This window comes from Mustela erminea, chromosome 1, assembly GCF_009829155.1.
Source record: "Mustela erminea isolate mMusErm1 chromosome 1, mMusErm1.Pri, whole genome shotgun sequence".
In the NCBI taxonomy this organism is placed as follows: Eukaryota; Metazoa; Chordata; class Mammalia; order Carnivora; family Mustelidae; genus Mustela; species Mustela erminea.
The window spans coordinates 72260081-72281043 of NC_045614.1; the positions used below are offsets into that span (position 1 = coordinate 72260081).

A 20963-nucleotide genomic window follows, 5' to 3' on the forward strand; every position below is an offset into this window, starting at 1 on the left:
ACGATAAGTGTATTCTTAATCCCCTTTATACATTTTACCCATGCCCTATCTCACTCCCCTCTGGCAACCACCAATTTGTTCTCTGTATTTAAGAATCTAGTTTTTTATTTGTCTCTGTTTTCCTTTGTTTGTTTTGTTTCTTAAATTCTACATATGAGTGAAAGCAAGCATATGATATTTGTCTTTCTCAGTCTGACTTATTTCACTTAACTTAGCGTAATACCCTCTAGGTCCATCCATGTTGTTGCAAATGGCAAGATTACATTCTTTTGTATGGCTGAGAATATTCCTCTGTGTGTGTGTGTGTGTGTGTGTGTGTGTATACATATCTTACTTATCCATCCATCTGTGGTTAGACACTTGGGTTGCTTCCATATCATGACTATTACAAATAATGCTGCAGTAAATGGAGGGGTGTAGATATCTCTTTCAATCAATGTTTTTGTTTTCTTTGGGAAGAACTTGCATTTGAAAGTCAACTGAATGTTTCAGACAGTTCCTCTGGAGAGCTAGTTAATGTCTACTGCAGCAATGAACTTACTCTTATACTTCCGTTTCTTGACAAAACCTCTTGAAAGACTCTCAGGAGGTTTAACAACATTCATAGAAACAGACAGAATGTTTTCAGGATGGCTGGCAGAGTCATTGATACCAGGTGACACCACTGGATGTTGAGATGAGAAGCATGTTTCTTCATGAAACCAGCAAAACCAGCTGTGTTGCCAAGCATCACAGATGCTCTGTCTGAGCCCACAGTGCCAAGATTTTTATTCTGCTTGAGTTTGGCAAAGAATTCTCCACCATGTTAAAGACATTGACTGCAGATTCGAAAAGAAGTTCACAAAGCAGCAGTTCTCTCATGATCGTAAGAGCTTGCAGACAGAGGTTGGCTTTGGCTATGCAAATTGGGGTATCATTTTTTATTGTTATATGCAAAAGTGAGATATTAAATGTCAGAAAAAATAGCATTGATGAAACAAAAGTAAATGATACAGAATAATACATAATTTTTAAAGAACAACAATTTCCATATTTTTATGCTGAAGTGATAACACATTTATAATAATTTGTTATGTATTTTATTATTATGGGATTTGGAGAGTATAACATGGCACTTTTTTTTCTTTTTAGGGGGGGTGCCTGGCAACCCTTTTGTCCTGGGTTGGCTCTCTAAATGCTTAACCATCCTACCTATATCACTCAAATTTTATCACAATAATGCTCTGGAACAAACCTATCCAAAACTCAGTGGCTTCCAACCATAAGCATTTGTTCTCATGCCTGTGTGTTGGCTGGGCTTGGCTCCAGGCAGTGAGTGAGCCTTGGGTCTGTCCCACGTGTCTTGTTTTGGGGCTCAGACTGGAGGGTAGGGGCTACCCAGGGCTTGTTCTTTATATGGTGAATCACCAGAATGAAAGCCATGTGATATTGCATACTATATACAGTGCCTCTGTTTGCTTACATTTTAGTGGTCAAAGTACGTCCATGGCCAAGGCCAGCAACACTGGAGCAAATATACATGCTCTGCTCACAGTAGAAGGAAGTGAAATGAACATTTGCTGAATAGTAACCTAAGGGACCCCACCCACTGACTTCCATTTATTTCTCAGTGGCTGTCCCCTTCTGCAAGGGAGGATATGAAACATAATTTTGAGGGGCTGAGTACACTGCTGCCCCCTAAAAGCTAGGGATTCCATGAATGAGAAGAGAGAAGGTAAATTGGATGCTAACATTTTCTGCTGCAAAGGAAGTTTCTCGTTTATTCATTCATGGATTAAACAAATGTTTTTCAAAGTTTACCATGAGACAGGTAATGTTTGGATAATGTAACTTATGTGGACATGTTACATGGTTGCAGGAGCCCAGGAAGTGGGGCTGGACAGGGATGAGGGTCCTTATTTGTCAAAGAAGGAACCTGGAAGCCAGCAGGAGGAAGTTGCTTTCCTGAGTACCCAGGCTTTGTGAGCAGTAGCTTCAGAATTGAGCCCAGGTCTTCTCTCTTATTCTTTCATTTAGAAGCATTATTGAATAGTTACTTACTCCTAGGCAAATGGAGGCAGAAGGCCCCAGGATGGACCCTTCCTCTAGGGAGCTCAAGGTCCATGAGAGAGACTAACAAGATCGTATTTGCAATAGAGTAACTTCAGGAGTCATGCTGTATTGGATCTTCAGGATAGAGAAGATGTAGGGGTGGGAATGAAGGGGTCACAGTTGGAGGTATGTCATGTCAGAAAAGGCTTTGAGAGGAGGAGACCACTTAGAAGGTTAAGAAATGTGTAAGATGTGGGGCACCTGGGTGGCTCAGTGGGTTAAGCCGCTGCCTTCGGCTCAGGTCATGATCTCAGGGTCCTGGGATCGAGCCCCGCATAGGGCTCTCTGCTCAGCGGGGAGCCTGCTTCCTCCTCTCTCTCTCTGCCTGCCTCTCTGCCTACTTGTGATCTCTCTCTGTCAAATAAATAAATAAAATCTTAAAAAAAAAAAAAAAAGAAATGTGTAAGATGCCTCTAGAGGTAATTAGGAGTCAAGCTTTGAAGGACGTTGAAAGCCATGCTGAGGAATTTGCATTTAATCCTGACAGTTATGGAACAAGCCAGTGGCAAGTCCACATTTCAGCTAGGATGTGCAGGATAGATTAGAGGAAGTAAAAGGAGAGACTGGGACACTGGTTCAGGGGTCCCTCCAAGAGTATCGTGAATGAGACAAAAGTTTGGGCCAAGAAGTTGCAGTGAGAATGGGTAGAAGGAGAGAAGTTCCAGGGTCATTTCGAATGGCCATTTGGACATGAGAACCAAGGAGGAGGAACTGTTAGCTTAGCAGTTCTCGGCCCTAACTGTGCTTTAGAATTAGGTATGGTGCTTTAAACAAACAAACAAACAAAAAACCAGATTCTCAAGCCTTGGAAATTTTGATTTAATAAGTCTGGGATAGAGCCAGACAAGGAACGAGAGTAAAGAATGAACCGTTGGGCAACTGCCTGGGTTACAAATTTACAAGGAACCTAAAACATCATTAGGGCAAATTGGAAATCTGATTCCTTAGAACTGGTGAAGGGAAAGATAGACTCCCGTAGAAATAGTAAAATATTCCTCACTAATGCCAACCTGTCACAGCTGAATGTTTACTACTTGCAAGGTCCACTGTGTAATCAGAGGCCCTGCCAGCATCCTGGGAGCAGTCAACTGCCAAGTGACTTAAATTCCGAAAGAAAGTAAAGAGTAGTACTCTTTTCTAGAAAGGAGGAGTTTATTGACTATCTAAATTTAAAAACTCTCTTAACATAGCATCCAACAGGTGTCAAGCTCAGAAAAAGAATCACAAGATAAAACCAAAGTGGGGTGAAGTATGTAGTCAGTCTTAAATACAGCAGTCAGGGAAGGCTTCACTGAGGTGGTGACGCTTGAGCAAAGACATGAAGGAGATGAAGAAAAACACAGGGTATTTCTTTTTTTTTTTTTTTTTTAAGATTTTTTAAATTAACATATAATGTATTATTAGCCCCAGGGGCACAGGTCTGTGAATCGCCAGGTTTACACACTTCACAGCACTCACCATAGCACATACCCTCCCCAATGTCCATAACCCTACCACCCTCTCCCTACACCCCTCCTCCCAGCAACCCTCAGTTTGTTTTGTGAGATTAAGAGTCTCTTAAGGTTTGTCTCCCTCCTGATCCCATCTTGTTTCATTTATTCTTTTCCTACCCCCCCAAACCCCCCACATTGCATTTCTACTTCCTCATATCAGGGAGATCATATGATAGTTGTCTTTCTCCGATTGACTTATTTCATTAAGCATAATACCCTCTAGTTCCATCCACATTGTCGCAAATGGCAAGATTTCATTTCTTTTGATGGCTGCATAGTATTCCATTGTGTATATATACCACATCTTCTTTATCCATTCATCTGTTGATGGACATCTAGGTTCTTTACATTGTTTGGCTATTGTGGACATTGCTGCTATAAACATTCGGGTGCACGCGCCCGTTCGGATCACTACATTTGTATCTTTAGGGTAAATACCCAGGAGTGCAATTGCTGGGTCATAGTGTAGCTCTATTTTCAACTTTTTGAGGAACCTCCACGCTGTTTTCCAAGAGTGGTTGCACCAACTTGCATTCCCACCAATAGTGTGGGAGTGTTCCCCTTTCTCTGCATCCTCGCCAGCATCAGCACAGGGTATTTCAGTCAGAGGGAATAGTAAGTGCAAATGTCCTGAGGTGCCGTAGTGCCTGGAGTATGCAAGAAATAGTAAGAAAGAGTGTCTCCTGGAGCATGGGCAGTGAGAGAGTGCAGGTGGTGAAGACAGACAAGAGGAGTGTGGAAGGACTTGTAAGGCTCCTGCAAGACTTGGGATTTTTTTTACTCTGAAAGGGATGTGAAGCCTCTGGAAGATTCTGAACAGAGGACAAAATCCAATTTATGGTTATTCTCAAGCAAGCCTTCTCAAAAGTAATTTTATTCACGTGATTAGGATGGATTGAGTTATGCTATAGGAACAGTTTTTGAATCTTGATGGTAAAACACACAAAGTTGTTCTCATTCACTCTCACATCCAGTGAGGTCTTGTGGAGGCTTTGCTCATCATGGTCCCCAGAGGTCCAGTCTGATGGAGGCTCCTTCTTTATTTTTTTAAGATTTTACTTATTTATTTGACAGACAAGAGATCACAAGTAGGCAGAGAGGCAGGCAGAGAAAGGTTCCCCACTGGGCAGAGAGCCTGATGTGGGGCTCCATCCCGGCACCCTGAGCCAAGGCAGAAGCTTAACCCACTGAGCCACCCAGGCACCCCTGGAGGCTCCTTCTTGACAGAAGATTTTAAGTCACTGCAGAAGAGAAGGAGCATGGCCAGTCATGGGCTGGATTTTATAGCCTCCACCCAGAAGCGATGGCTCTTCTACTTAATCTCATTGGCCAAAGCTGGTCACAAGACCCCAGCAAACCTCAAAGGGCAGGGACATACATCCTATTCATTGTCTGAAAGATGGGGTGCTATATGCTTGTAAATAGCTCTAGTAGCTACCATAATTCAGCTTCTTCGAAACACAGCCTTGCAAAATCTTCCTTTCATTAGCGAGCTCTGCATGACCAAGAGCGCCATTGGTACATACATGTGGGTACAGTGTGTGTGAGTGTGTGGAAAGAAACATTTTTATAAAATAAGGAGGTACACTTAAGTAACTTATAAATATGTAATGCACATATTGGGGAATACACTCAAAAACTTACTGCTACCGAGGCAAGTAACTTAAAATGTTTGGAGTCTTTTGGGCTAGATTGTGAGTCCTTTGAAGCTAGAGACAGGATGTGCTCGGTTTTTTTTTTTTTTTTAAAGATTTTATTTATTTATTTGACAGATAGAGATCACAAGTAGGCAGAGAGGGAGGCACCGAGAGAGGAGGAAGCAGGCTGCCCGCTGAGCAGAGAGCCCGATGCACCTCCCAGGACCCCGGGATCATTACCGGAGCTGAAGGCAGAGGCTTCAACCCACTGAGCCACCCAGGCGCCCGATGTGCTCGTTTTTTGTTCCATATAGCTTTTCATTGAAGGTTAACATACATACAAAAAGGTGCACATATCCTAAGTATATTAACGGCTCAGTTCGTTTTCATCTGCATTGATGAAATTGGTATTCAAATTAGTAGCCAGATTGACAGACAAAACACTCACAGCACCACAAAAGCCCTCTTCGGGTCTTCTTCCCAGTCATGACTTCCCCCTGGGTAACAGTTCACCTGGCCTCTAACAGCAGAAATCAGCATGGCCTGTTGGTGCGCTGCATATAAATGAAAGCATATGTAGGCCTATTTTTGTGGCTGGCTTCTCTCCCTCTACAGAATGTTCATGTGTGGCTGTAGTTCATGAATTGCCATTTCTGTTAAACACTCCATTGTGTGAATACACCACAATCTTCTTCTTGTTTCTACTATGAATGGATATTTGGGTTGTTTCTTATTTGTGACCATTGCAAACAATTTGCTGCTAATGAACTTCCTTGTATGTACATGGCTTTTGATATGTGTAGGTACCTCTGTTGGGTCAAGGTCTAGGATTTGCTTTTGCAGGGCACAAGTATATTTAGTTTAGTAGAAAGCCAGACAGTTTTCCAATGCAGTGCTACCTCTTACTTGTTCTTGATATTAACACCAAACACAGAGTATGCAGCAAAAAATGCATGGAGAGTGAGGAAGCAGGGGGACAGGAAACAAAAAGGTGCATGTCAAAGATTGTCGGCCTGCAGACCTGTTGAGTTACAGAGCCACAGCCACGGTCATGGCCGTATGCAAGAGGAAGTTATCAGGGAAGTCAATGTTTAAGTCTAAGATATTGTGGACCAGTGGTCTTAATTATAGCCCTGCAGACCCGGAAGGAAGCAGGAGGTAGTAGAGAAGGGGGAGTTGCTTTTTCTAGGCAGGACTCTGTGAAGGGCCGGTGGAGTCACTGCAGATCCAGGTGTGTCCTAGTTTGGCAGTTCCAGAACTGTTTTACCGGCTTACCCAGCTGCGGTCATTCCTGGAATACTGAGTGCTCACATTCAATCTGGGTTACAAAGTTGCAGTTGTTCACTTACAAATGGAGTTCCTACACTCCAGTCTGGGCACCTCCTTAGCTGAGCCGAGTATCCTGTGAACAAAATGATGCTGATGTCGGGAGTCTGGCTTGAGAATGTAGGACTTTGACTCCTGTTCTTATGGTGACAATTCAGAAACCTGGGCCAGGTCCCAGAGCAGCTTTTCTCAAGTATGTCCTGTGAGACCCCAGAAAAAGAGTTCAGCACCCGGTGAACGTGGAAAAACTGAGCACTTTCCAACTTTGTCAGGAAATCTCAGTGCACATTAGCATTGACGTTTCTGATGAGTCCTACTCCTAAAAAGAGCGGGGGAGGGACAGTCCATTTAACTGTGTTCAGTGTTCTCAGTCTTGGTCAAACAGAATCCCTGTCTCTTAAACTCCTTTTATACATAACAGATAGATTCTGCAGAATACCACAAAACCCTCTGAAAACATTAATTTAAAAAAAAATGTCTGCTCCACTCTCCAGGGTTGTGGTTTTTCAAACCGTAGTTATTCGTGGATATTGTTGAAATAAACATAATGATTTGAGACCACCATTACGAATAATTGAAATGTAACAGAATAGAAGATATCAAAGTGCGTTACATGTAATAATGTTTTATAAAACTTGGTTTTAGGGACATTTAGACATATATGTTTGTGTGAAGGGTCACGGCATAAAATGTACATCTTATGTGGGTCGCAGTCAGAAAAGTGGACCCAAAAGACCACACTGATGTCTGAATGAAACAGTCTGCAGGATCACCCCCCCACCCCGTCCTCATCCAGCACTTGCTCGATGATCGATGATCACTTGCTCAGATTCTTCTGTACTCTCTTACACCCTAATCCCAGGCAAGCTGCAATTTTTTGCACGGCATCCTGCCTCCAGTTCCTGGTTTATCAATTTCTTCCTTTTCCTCTCAGGTTCTAATGAATAGGCTTTTTGTTTTGCTAAAAACTACTTACTCTCTGGCTTTAGGAAAGTCACTTGCACTCCCTATGCCTCAGTTTCCTTGTTTGTAAAATGATGGTAATAAATTTTCTCTCTTAGGATTGTTTGTAATGATGAAACGAAATCACCTGCAGAAAGCATCCAGAACATAATGACTGAAGGAATACTTTCCCTTCCCTCTGTCTCCCCATCCCCATACACACTTTAAAGAGATCTCTGGATATGTGTTCTCCTTTAGAAGTACTGTCATCAGTGACAACCTCAAAGCACTCTCTTGTAGGTGATTCCTGAGAGATGGTTTCTGTCCATCTAGTGACAATTCTTGTTAATTTCAACCTCAGAGAGTAATTTGTCAGCCTGGTTCCCAGATTCTCTCAGGGTACGCTACTTCTGACTACCCTCACCTCTACCTTCATGCCTATAGGCTATTAAGAATCCTGAGGGACATAGGTCTCAAAGACATCCAGGCACTGGTTGAAGGTGACTCAGCTATTAAATGTCACTCAGCTGTGAACAGAGGGGCCAGCCCCCAATTACAGGACTATAGACTCTAAGCCCAGACTTCTCTCCAGCAAGGAGCATACAGATCCTCAGGTCCTGCCTACTATAGGTGACCCAGGGGACACAGACACTCTGTGCATCCGTAGCAGAGGGGTCGGTATCAGCCACTTACTCCAATGACTTAAACACTGGTTAATTCTCAGTGGGGGAAAAATTGTCCATTGTGATTGACCTTAAGTGGTAAAAGGATTTTCCTCCCCAACCGCCCTTGGAGACAGAGCCCAAATAAGGTTAGGAGATGCCAGTGAAAAGACTTATCTTTCTATGGCTTTGCTTGGGAGAGCAACAGTTTTGGCGACCCTCAGCAGGCCAGCCAGGGCCCATCCTTCCCTTTCTCCATCCCTCCTCCCGCCCACGACTGCCCAGGACTCACCGAACACCCTCACACCTCAGAGGCGGGATCGGAGCGATCTGCCCAGACCCTGCTCAGCGCTGGCGGCCCAACCTCAGATCATCTCCTGGCAGGCGGGACCCATTCCTTCCTAGCACCTGGGCCCCTGCTCCAGGCGGCTCTGCCCGCCTAAGCCTGGGGCAGGGCTTTTATTGTGAAAGGAGTTCCCCCCCTCCTTCGCTTTCGGGGAAGTGGGGAGGCTGGGCTGGGACACGCAGCAGGGACTTCGCAAACTCTGCAGAAGTCCCTGGCTGATCGGGGAGGCTTGAGGCTGTGGGAAGGCTCTGGCAGAACCGCAGACCTTAGACATGCAGATTCCCCGTGGTCTGGAGATCCCAGACTTTCTCTAACAACCCCACCTGCAGAGCATCCCTGAGCGCACCGCACACCCAGGAATTGTGGGGCCACTTGGCCGCTGGGGAGCTGTGAACCTTGGGTCTGGGAAATCCGCGCCCAGGGAAGCCTTGGAGAGTCACGGAGCACGGGGCAGACCCTGGGGCTGTGGGATGAGCTGGAGAGCCAGCTGAGGTCGCCGAGGAGCGGGTCCAGCCACCACAGGGGACATGGTAGGAATCTCGAGAGGGGACAGTAGGGTGGGCAGATCGGGTGGGCACCCCCCAGACAGGTGGCCACAGAAAGTGCACGCAGCTCTGGGTGTACAGAGTCTGCACAGAGCCTCCAGGAGCGGGAATTGTTCTGACAGTTTGCTTGGGGTCGCAGGGGCTCTTAATTTTTGCACCTGGGACGAAGTGTGGGGGGCAAGGAGTGGTCAATCAGCTTTGCCGTTTCCCTTGGAGGAGATGACCGAGGGCGCTTTCATTATGGACCTGTACACCCTGGCTGAACCTTAATTCACGAAGAAATAAATTGGGTCTGGAAAAGGTCCAGTGCCTGGCTCCATCTCCTGGACCGTCGGGCAGGTGTGGGAGCGCTGGTTGGTCTGGGACGTTCTTCAGGAAGTTGGAGAACTTGCCAACCGTTGCCTTTTTATGGATAAAACTCAAAGATACCAACACGCAGGGAAGCTAGATCATTTGAGCACGAACCAGGCTTATATGTTGCCTCAGAAAGGGGGCTTGTCTCTGGACTGGCTGCTGCTGAGCTCTGCTTCTGGTAGAAGTTACCTGCAGCCCTCACCCACTGTTCCTACAGTTCCCTGTCCCACGCTGGGTGGGTGGTGTAGGGGGAGGGTGTCAGACACCAGAATGAGTTTGAACTCTGAAGGAGCCTATAGGACTGTTCCATCTACTTCTGTGACCTGCTCCCTCTCCCCACTCTGAAAGTCACAGAGGCCAGATTGGGGCTCACTGAGATTCTTCTCTGGGAGCTTAGCTGTGAGCCTGGAGTTTAGAAGGATGCGTAGAGATTCTCCTGTAGGATGGAGAGTGTCTAGGAGAATAGTTCCTTGGGCGCAAAGGTGTTCATTCTGGTCTTGTGGGGACCAGAGGTCACAAGCTGGGGGCGCAGGAAGGGTACCAAGAGGCTATGTGTGTTTCACCCTCCCCTCTTAGGACCCTCTCTCATAGTGTGTCTTTCTCAGTGCTGCTAAAGAGAAAGAGATAATGGAATCTTAGGGTTGAAAAAGGGGAGTGATCAGAGGTACAGGATGTGAAACTGAAAAGTACGGTGATTTTTTTTTTTTTTTTTTAACTACAAAATTCCATGTTCAGGAGCAAGAATATTGTCAGAAGAGGATAGGGGCCAAAGCCATCAACCAGAGGGTCCTTAGTGGGTATGCAGGGGTCTCCTGATTTTATTTTTTATATATTTCTTTCTTTTTTTTTATTATGTTCAGTTAGCCAGCATATAGTACAACGTAAGTTTTTGTTGTAGTGTTCAGTGAGTCATTAGTTGCGTTTAAATCTCAGTGCTCATCCCAACATGTGCCCTTCTTAATACCCATCACCTGGTTACCCCATCCCCCACTCCCTCCTTTCTGTAACCCTCTGTTTCCTGGAGTCCAGAGTCTGTCATGGTTTGTCTACCTTTCTGATTTCTTCCCATTCTTCTCTGATTTTCCCTCCCTTCTCCTGTGGTCCTCCTCGATATTCCTTATGTTTCCACGTATGAGTGAAACCATATGATAGTTGTCTTTCTCTGCTTGACTTATTTCATTCACCATAATCCCATAAAGTTCCATCCATGTCAAAGCAAATGGTAGGTATTCATCCTTTCTGCTGGCTGAGTAATGTTCCATTGTGTATATGGACCATATCTTCTTTATACATTCGTCTGTTGAAGGGCATCTCAGCTCCTTCCACAGTTTGGCTATTGTGGACACTGCTGCTATGAACATTGGGGTGCAGGTGCCTCTTCTTTTCACTCTTGAGTTTAAAAATGTCTCTGACGGCATCTCAGCCCTCCTGCAATAGCGATGGAATGCACAGGGGATAAAAGTGCCCGCCTCCTGCTCTAGCAGCCTAAGGGTGTATGGATGTGTTTGCTCTGCTGCCAGTGTGGGTTTTCTGTCCTCATGAGCCTGCAGTCTCCTGGCTTCTCATTCTCAGTCCTGGGGTGTTAGGAAGAGGACTTGAGTCAGAATTTCACTTGTGTCAGGGTCCATTTGCCAGAGAGAGGGGCAGCCTGATAAGCAACCTCTGGCAGCAAAATGGCCTTGGAGATCCGAAGGTTTCCTTTGCTACTCCTGCTGAATGAAGGGTCCTGTGGTCCAGAGGCCTGGGGGGCCCAAGGGACTGCGGGGCACTGACTGGAACCAGCATAAGAGGAGGTGGGGGGCTGGGAATCATTGAGGACTTCAGTTTCTTCCTCTGTAAAATGAGAGATTGAACTAGATGTCCTTAGAAGTTCCATTGAGCTTCAAAAATGGATGATACATGAATGATTCTGAGGTTGGAGCCCAGTCTGGTGTTGTTGACTTCTTAGTGTGGATGCCCTCAGGATAGTGAAAGGAAGATGTGGTTCTCAACCCTGGCTCTCACTGCTCCCCAGACCAGATCCAGGCCGAAGGGGTTGTTTTTCAGGCTGCACAGGTGATCCCAGTGTGCAGCCAGGACTGAGAACCACAGGGTTAGAAGGCGGAGGGAACAGGGACTGCACTTCCCTGGATGCCCCTCAATCTGTCGAGCTCCTGTCCCCTTAGATAGTCAGAAAATAGAAGGTGTCTGTGAACTTGATCTGCAAAGGATACATCCTATATGCCCCTCTTGCAGGATCATTCCACAGAGAAACCTCTCTTAATTCATTGAAATGGAGACGTGAACTTCCCCAGCTTGTCTGAATATGGTCTTCGTCCAGTAATTCCTTAACACTGTCATGTTACTGATCCGAGGCACATTAACGGGGAAACCCGGGCTTAGAAATATAAAGCTAAAAAATCTGGAATCCTTAGATGTCACTTTGCGAAAGTGAACACTGAGCTTCAGGACCCATGAGGGTATTTTTGATCATCCTAGAGGGGATGTGGTTCTCTGAGAGGGCTTGGTGTGTGCATTTCTGAAGCTAAGATTGGGACACTTGCCCATAACTTAGAATCATGGCAGCAGACTTGGTGTGTGCCAAGACTCAGAACCTGGATAAAGAGCCTGGGTGGCTCAGTCAGTTAAGCATCTGCCTAAGGCTTGGGTCATGAGCTGAGGGTCCTGGGATGGGGCCCCATGTGGCGCTCCTTGCTCAGATGGGAGCTGGCTTCTCCCTCTCCTTCTGTGCCTTCCCCCTGCTCATTCTCTCTCTCTCTCTCTCTCTCTCTCCCCCAAACAAATCAATTAAAAAATCTTAAAAAAAAAAAAGAATATTGATAGAAGAAGTTAAGACTATTATTGCCAACTTTAAAAAAAAAAATGTTTCCTTCCTGATTCTTTAAAAAACACAAAGTTTTCTTCCTGATCGTGTATCATACTGCCAACTTCTGTCCATAACCATGGGGTATCATTTTGGCATATCTCCTACTGTCTCTGAGTATTATTGTAAAGAGTTGATATTATACCGAACATGCAATTTTATAGTACAATTTGTTTTACTTCACTTTTTGTCAAAGTATGTTCCATGTCTGCATCTCCAAAAAATATTCATAGCTGCACTTTTCATGCTCAGTACCGTGATTTTAATAATCATCTCTCTGCTTGTGGACTTTATGTGGTTCCCACTTGGGAGCTGTGTTCAGTGGCATGTGGCCAGCTTCTGATTACCCACAGAAATGGGGATTTGAGTGCCTGGCTAAGTGGAAATCAGACAAGCTCACAAGAACAAATTGCTTCAGCCCCTTTATAATAGATTTTACTGCAGTTACCTTCGATGGCCCAGAGTGTGGGTGTGAGAGGTGTTTCCTCTTGTCTGTCTTCACTCTGTGCTGTGGGAATGTCAGCAGACAGGCAGACAGGGAGGGAAGGGGATCCCAGGAGAACCCACATTGGGTCAGTTATTCTCAAAAAAACCAAGAGCTAAATTCCCGGGTAGTTAAGACAGAGGGGAATCTTGGGGAGAAGGAGCTAAAATCGGAGAAGGATGTGATCTTCTCAAGGTGACTAAGAGCTGGGTTAGAGCCCAGGTCTCCTAAGTCTTTCCACCTGCCCCACACAGGTCCCATCATGGACACTGTACCCCCTGCCCCACACAGCTCTCATCATAGACACTGTACCCATCATAGACACTGTACCCTCCTTGAGGCATTTGGTACAGCTTGGAGTGAAGGAGAAGCATGGGGTTTGAAATCAGAAGGAGGTTTGTGCCAGACATGTGCCATGCTTACCCACCGCATGGCTCTGGGTAAGCACTCCAGTACTCTGAGCTTTGGACCCCTCTGTAACCTGGGGTTGTAATAATAGACCATTATCAGGAGCAAATGTCATCATGGAAGTGATAACACTTGGTACCCCAAAGTTGCTATAAGAATGAGGGCTTTGCAGAAGACCCATAAAATAAGTTTTCTTTTTGTAAGAACCTAAAACCAATGGTAAAGAAGTCACTGATGCATTTTTTCATTCACTACCAATGGTGGGGGTGGGGAGCTCCTGGGCCTCTCCTTGAAGTATGGATCACATGCAGAAAGATTGTATTCTAAAATGGTTCTCTTGCTCCTTTAAATCTTTCTTCTCACTAAGAAGGAAGTGCCCAGCCAGCGGGAGATACTTGCCCTGTTTGTGTGCTCTGGGCCCCCTTGTTGAACACTGGGTGAGAAGACAGCCCCCACTCAGTCACAGACCCTGGAAGTCTAAAGCTGGGGTGCTCCAGCCGATCACCTTGCCCAAGTTCCTCAGGCTCAGCTGAAGAAAAGAGGTTAAACTGGTTTTGAAATCAGAACTGGGAACCACGACATCCAGCCCTTGGAGCCCGTGGGGCATTTGATACCCTCTCTCTTGTGGGCACCCCCCTTGACCTGCTGCATACAGGAGCCAGGCTCTGCATGGGGCTGGCCAGGGAGCAGAGGGTTTTTAATAATCTACTGGCCCTATCCAGCCCTAGCAGAGGTTTGTTCAAAAGAGCAGTAGGGAGGGAGTGTGAGAAATAAGCCTCACAAAGAAATGAGTTCCTTAGCTGTTTCAGGGGCTGGTGAAAGAAATGTGCTTCAGATGGGCCTCCCAAGAGGCTGACAACCCCCTCGGGACAGACCTAGGAGACCCAGCTTTCTCTCCCCACCAGAGTGCATCAGGATTCCTTGAGGCCGAGTTGCTGTGAGCAACCTGGGCTATCTTTGCTTGGATCCCTTTTTGATGTGACTGTGGAAGTGTTTCCTTCTGGAGCATTTGGGGATACCCCCCTCTGTATCATCTGGGTGTGTCTACCCAGGTCTGCACCTAAGGACCATCTGGCCCACAAGAGAGGACAGAACAGTGGTTTGTGGGTGATCCCCAGGCTGCCTTTCTCTGTGGGGATCCCCACCTCCAACACACACAGACAGATACAGACACGTATTCTTCGAAGTGGCCTGGGATCTGGCTATATTCCCAAGGCCCAGCCTGGTGGCCCTAGAGTTGCCTACTAATAGAAGCCGGGAGGTATTTTGAATTCAGTGGTGTTAGGAGTGAAAGGGAGGGAGGAGGGGAAGTGGTGGGTGAGCAAACATTAGGAGCCTCACACTGCCTTTGAGCACAGGGAGTTAGGGCGAGTGTGCATTTCAGAGAGCAGCTTTCCAGGGAGGGAGGCTGCAGGGACTGGAGGGGAGCATCTGGGAAATGATGGCGTTGGGGGGGATGGGCCTGGTGACTGGCCTGGCCGAAGGCAGCAGGTGGGAGGGATGTAATTGAGCAGGAGAACCTCTACTTCTTCGTAACCTCAGATAGGGAATCTAGGCAGGTTAAAATTGACTTGTTTCTTGTTCAGGCATGTGAGTATACAGACCTCTGTCTCTCTTCCTCTTCATTTTTATTTCTCCTACTGGGTCCTTTAGTTACACTTAGAAGTAATCATGCTATAGCTGTGACTTATTTAAAAATGATACCAATCATTTTAATTCTATAAAATCGATTATTATGTTATATTTTTAAGAGTCACAGTGAAGGGTTTGATGTTTCTCCCTTAATCTTCTACGTTGGTTTTGCCCTTATTATCATAACAATAGATTAGGGATAATCTCAGTAAGAGAGGAGTAGGGTGGTGTTAATGTTACCCAGCCACCTTGCCTGTGGTCGCTGGTGCACTCTGCCAGCCAGCCTGTGGTTCCCCCAGCTCTACCTCCAAGTTCCCCGCCTGCCGTGTGCTTTAGTTTGGGTTTCTGCTAAGTGGCTGTAGGAAGGGGCTGTGTCACATGCTGTTTACTTGTGGGCAGGTTTTGTTTGGCTTTCGAGGGTGTTTGCTTGCAATGAGCTAACAACCTCTTCCAGAACCACATGGAGAATTCAGATCCTTTCATCTTGGCTCAGGCAACAGGTTCATGGTTCCATGTCTAAGAGCCAAGTGGAGTAGGGATTTTTTCAGAAATGTTATCGGCATGGTGGAAGACATCAGAGGGGAGAGAGAAAGGGAGAGAAAGGGAGAAGAGTCAGAGCCAGAGATGTACGGATGCGAGAGAAGGGGACGGAGGTTCAGAGACTAAACAGGACCGGCCCCGTGGAGGCCTTTCCCCTTGCAGGGGCACTGGCTAAGGACCAGACAGGAGCTCCTCACAGCCTGTGATCATGGCACTCGGGGGACACAGGGCTCTGGGACTAGCAGGTGCAGTGTCCCAAGCTGGTGTCAGCCGTGGGTTGCCCTCTGGCAGAGCCGTGACGTTTTCCCCTGCCGCTGCCTCTCAGTGCTTCGGATGCCCTGTGTCAGTCCTGTGCTCCCGCTGAGAACAGACTCGGCTTACCCAGTGACTGGCCTTGCCTGTGTGCAGACTGGTTTTGCACCAGTGCTATGAGGTCACTTCCAATGCACCAGGCATTGCAGGATTGTCATGAAGTTCTGTTTCTCCTTTCTCATTTTTTGCATTTCCTAGGAGATTGTCCAGATGAATCTACTCCTTCATATAGATAAACAAACAGCATATACCCCCTTCACTCATTTCTATGATCCATCTAAGTACTAAGATGGGCAGTGTTGTCCAGGGCCATCTTCCCATCTGGACTATAAAGGGAGGGCAGAGGCCATGCCTCTCCTCGTGTTCTGGAAACAATTTAAATAATTGCTTTGAAGCATGCTTGGTGCCGTGCTTGAGATGGGAATGGAAGACCCAATGATAGTCAAATCTGTAATATCAGAGGGTCATAATCTCAAAAAAGATGGGACCTACAACCCCCTTCACTCTTTTCCCCAGAGGAGATGAGTGAACTCCAGCCCCAAGGATAATGTGATAACCCACAACCACCCACAGGGAAGAAGCATGGTGGGGGGTGGGGCGGGGAGGACTGAAGGGCTCAAGCTGTACCCAGGTTGGGATGGGGCTCCGGGTGGTGCTGCCTGGGATGCCTGAACGCATTGGTGGTGGAGGCTGCAGGCAGTGTGAGGACTGGAGGCCGGCTGCCTACTGAATGGGCTGTCTAGATGTCCATCTCTGTGCTCTGAGCTAGGTGGGCAGGACACACAGGCTTCTTTCTCTAGGACAGAGTGGCTCTGTTGTCTGTCCACACAGAGGCCCAGTGTGCCTCCTGGGGGAACTGGACCCCAGCTCAGGGACTGGCTGGCGGCAGGGGTGGCCTCCTGGACAGCACGAGCCCTCCCTCTCGGCCTCCCCGTACACCGGGCCACTGTCTGCAGGCCCTGGTCCCAGTCAGCTCAGTCAGCCAGCCACCAAGTTCTGTCCCTCCCCTTCCTCCCCCCAGCTACGCTCACTTCTCCTGGCACTCTAGAGATCCCATTGCAATTACAAAGATGCTATTGTATTCCTTTTTTCCCCAGAACATTCTCTCTTGAAATGCTAGTTAAAATCCCTTCATTTCCTGTTGGGGATGGGGGTGTGGATGGCTGCATGGGCAATGCCTCTCTGTGTAGTCACCTCACTGAGGGTCAGGAAAGACTCCTGGCTCCTTGTTCACCTGCGTTCAGTCCTGGGCACTGGTGCTCTCTCCCAAGGAGAATGGGCTTAAAGTGTAATTGTCACAGTAGCTTTCTTGGTATAGTTTTAAAGCATGAAGCATTCAAAAGGCTGTTTGGAATCAGAACTAAATTCAAACCTTGGGCAAGTCACTGAAACTTTAACCCCTCAGCCTCAGTTTCCTCCCGAAGATAACACTGTCCTCTTCTGAAGTTGTGTGTTCGATGTTTTATTGAGCATAAAGCAACTCGTACAGTAGTCATCAGCATGTGCTAAGTGTTCAGTTAATGGGACCCGTCCCCAGACAACAGACAGGGCTACAGATGCGTCAAGGCTGAGCCTCTAAGATTGTTAGTAGGACCCTTCAGTGCATCAAGGGGAACGGGAGGTGGGGGTAGCCTTGGACCCTAGCTCCTATGCATAAGGTGTTTTAGAATTGGAGAACATGTGCTCTAAAGGGGCTTCCATGGTATTGAAAGGGTCCGTGGACAAAAGGACGAGACTGATACAAAGCGAAGGTCAAACAAAGCTTTATTTCACGCCAAGCATCGAGAATGAAACTGACCGGCCAGGGCCGTCTCTTGCAACGAGGCGACCCCTCCCAGTCTCACAGACTAACTTATATAGAGCAAAGGCCATGTGGTTGAGCCTGGACACACAGAGGTGGCCAACTGAATTACAATTCACCCTATAGTAGTTATTTCAACTAGCCTATCACTCTGGTCAGAATTGGTGCCCAAAAGGCAGGGCCCACAATTTTGGGTGGTTAGGGAGGTGATTTCCTGATTGGATGTCTCCACCTGGCTTGGCTCATCCTTGGTGGGAAGGGAGGTAATACATGCGCTTTCACTGATTGGACGTTTCCCCTTGGCCGGACACATCCTTGTATCTGGGCTCCATTATCTCTGCCCAGCCTGACATGTCCTGGTATCTGTGCTCCGTTATTGGGGGCTATTTGGCCATATTTCACCAGTTCTGTTTATAAGTGCTTTCCTCTTGGGGGAAGGGGCAGGTTCAATCTAAGTTTACTGCATAAACAACAAAACCGCTCGCTCTGGCTAAGTAGGCCCTTACATTATCAGTCACGTGGATACATCTGAATACTGGTGAGCTAGAGAAAAACACAGCTGAATGGTGGAGGTAAAAAGGAGCCTATTCAAGGGCGCTTGACCTGGAGTCCATATGTAAAATTCAGGGGAGACTTCAGCTTGGTTGAAGAAAAGTTATATCTTTTTTTTTTTTTTTAAAGATTTATTTATTTATTTATTTGACAGAGAGAGAGAGAGAGAGAGAGAGATCACAAGTAGGCAGACAGGCAGGCAGAGAGAGAGGAGGAAGCAGGCTCCCTGCTGAGCAGAGAGCCCGATGTGGGACTCGATCCCAGGACCCTGAGATCATGACCTGAGCCGAAGGCAGCGGCTTAACCCACTGAGCTACCCAGGTGCCTGAAAAGTTATATTTTTATTTTCACTCATCTCTCATGGAAATTCGGTGTTTCTTTAATAATGAATGAAATATCATATGAATGAAATAATGAATGAAATATCATAGATATTTCATTTTATTTTTTTTTTATTTCTTTATTTTTTTTTTAAAGATTTTCTTTATTTGTTAGTGAGAAAGGGAGCACAAGCAGGGGGAGGAGCAGAGGAAGAGGGAGAAGCAGGTTCCCCACTGATCACAAAGCCTGATGCCAGTCTTGATCCCAGGACTCTGGGATCATGACCTGAGCTGAAAACAGACGCTTCACCTACTGAACCACCCAGGCGCCCCTCATTTTATTTTTTTAAAGATTTATTTATTTATTTCAGAGTAAAAGAGAGTGAGGGCGGTGGGGAGGGGCAGAGGGAGAAGGACAGGGAGTCTTAGGCAGACTCTGCACTGACCAAGGAACCTGATGTGGGGCTTGATTTCATGACCCCCAGATCACAACCTGAGCCGAAACCAAAACACTTAACTGACTATGCCCCCCAGGCACTGAAAGACCCGCGGATCCCCTTACCCAAGAATCCAACACTGCCACTGGATGCAAACAGCAAGAGGTTTATTGGGACGCAGGTACCGGCGGGCGGACAAGTCTAGAGAGGACTTGCGCGCCTGCCCTTTGTTCAGGGCCTTTTTATGGGGTTTGGGGAGGCAAAAGCGTACGTACAGAAGCAGAAGCATAGTTATTGGTTAAGTTGAATGTAAAGCATACCTGGTGCCTATTGATTGGTTTTGGGAGAGCCCGCGCGGGAAAGGGAAGTCAGGATGGGGTTAAGCCTGCGTAATCCTGTGCTCGTAGCTGGGGGTCGGTTCTCTGGTATGTAACTTATCTTGGGCAAACATCCTTTGAGGTGGGGAGGAAGGGTGGGCGTATTGTTCAAACGACAAGAATTTGGCCTTGTGAGGCCCATCTCTCCGGAATGTCCTTGGGTTCTGGTTATCTCTCATCCTGCTGCCGGCTGCTTGTAAAGTTTTAACAAAAGCTACAGTTATAAGCCAAAGCTAAGCGGTTACAGAAAAGCAAGAGAGCAAGGTTAATTACGGGGGGGCTTTTCTAATGGGGGTCTTACAGCACCCCAGGAATCACAGGTATCTTATATCATAACAGTGGAAACACAGAGTTTGAAATGCAGTCTTTACTCCTTCTACTTTGAAAGTCACATTTGTTATTAGAGGTATTGTTAGATCTTATTATTTAGTGTATTAATGAAGAAACATTGTTATTGTTATGCCCCAATAATGGGTCCATGATTAAAGGAGCAAGACTGATATAAAGTGAAGGTCAAGCAAAGCTTTATTTCGCGCCAAGCATCAAGAGTCTAACCGAACATCCGGGGACGAACCTCTTACAAGAGAGGGCAACCCTTCTGGTTCACAGTCTAGCTTTTAAGGGCAAAGGCCATGGGGTCGGGCCTGGCCACGCACAGGTGACCAATGAGATTTTACCACACACAGGAAACTCCACAGTGATGCTAGGTGACCAATTGAGTTACAATTGACCCTAGTAGACATTTGACCCAGCCTATTACACCTTGATTAGGATTGGCGCCAAAAAGGCTCCCAAAGGGGGGGGGGGCATACTCCTTGGTAGCTAGGGAGATAGTATGCAACCCCCCACTGATCGGTTTCCACCTGGCCTGACCCACCCTTGTATCTGGGCTTTGTTACCTGGAGCTGGTTTCCAGGACTTGTTTTTAAGTGAATCCCCTGGGGGAAGGGGAGCAGGGACAGTTTAAGGGTTAAACAACAAGGTTTTGTTTAACCTCAGTGAAAGCCTCTTGCTAAAATATAAAAATATAAAATAGGTCCTTACAATTATTATACCATAAGTTTATTTTTTAGGGTATTTTCATAACTGTATTTCAGTATATAATATATCTGATACAATACAATGTATTCAATATAATTAATTATCTTTGGAAAGCTATGTCTTTTATTTTATACATTTTTAAAAAACATCCTGAGAAGAATCCGTGGCTTCACTAGGTGGCTCGAATAGTCTTTGGTACTAAAAATACCTCTGCTTCTCTGTAGGTATTCATCTCTGTGATTTGATCTTGAGAGCTTGCCAAAAGCCCCCTTTACCTAAAGGGTCTTTCCTCAGTCTCTCCTCCAGGATCACTTAAAAAATAGTTTTCAACAAATTTCTAGTGTATGCTGGGTGTCAGAATATAATTTCCCCCTAATATTATACCCACATGCATTTGCCCTGGGCTTTGTGGCTTTCTTGTCTATTACCTCATTGAATCCTTCACCCTCCAGCTGTTGAGGCTAGTGTAAACCCGTTTGAGAGATCAGTAATAGAGTAATTTAGAGATTACTGCTGCTGAGTGATGGCCGGGTCACACACTGATAGACATGAAGGACTTCAAGGAGGGTCCTCCTGAAGAATGTTCACAACTTAGAGGTAGCCCTTTCTTTCTTTTTCTTTTTCTTTTTTTTTTTTATTATTTTTTAAAAATTTATTTGACAGACAGAGATCACAAGTAGGCAGAGAAGCAGGCAGAGAGAGAGGAGGAAGCAGGCTCCCTGCTGAGCAGAGAGCCCGATGCGGGGCTCAATCCCAGGACTCTGAGATCATGACCTGAGCTGAAGGCAGAGGCTTTAACC

The 20963-nt window shown here is 46.4% G+C and overlaps 1 protein-coding gene across 6 annotated transcripts in view; it reads left to right on the forward strand.

The window, feature by feature from the left end:
* Window positions 1–8665: 8665 nt before the first annotated feature.
* GASK1A (golgi associated kinase 1A) overlaps window positions 8666–20963 on the forward strand; it is a 57938-nt gene continuing 45640 nt past the window's right edge. For all 6 annotated transcript variants that reach the window (XR_004280174.1, XR_004280190.1, XR_004280184.1 and 3 more), the window contains exon 1: window positions 8666–9027. Coding sequence is in view for 2 of the 6 variants with exons in the window: in XM_032318604.1 (XP_032174495.1) it covers window positions 9025–9027 (3 nt within the window). In the remaining 4 variants the exon portion in view is untranslated. The remainder of the gene's footprint in view (window positions 9028–20963) is intronic.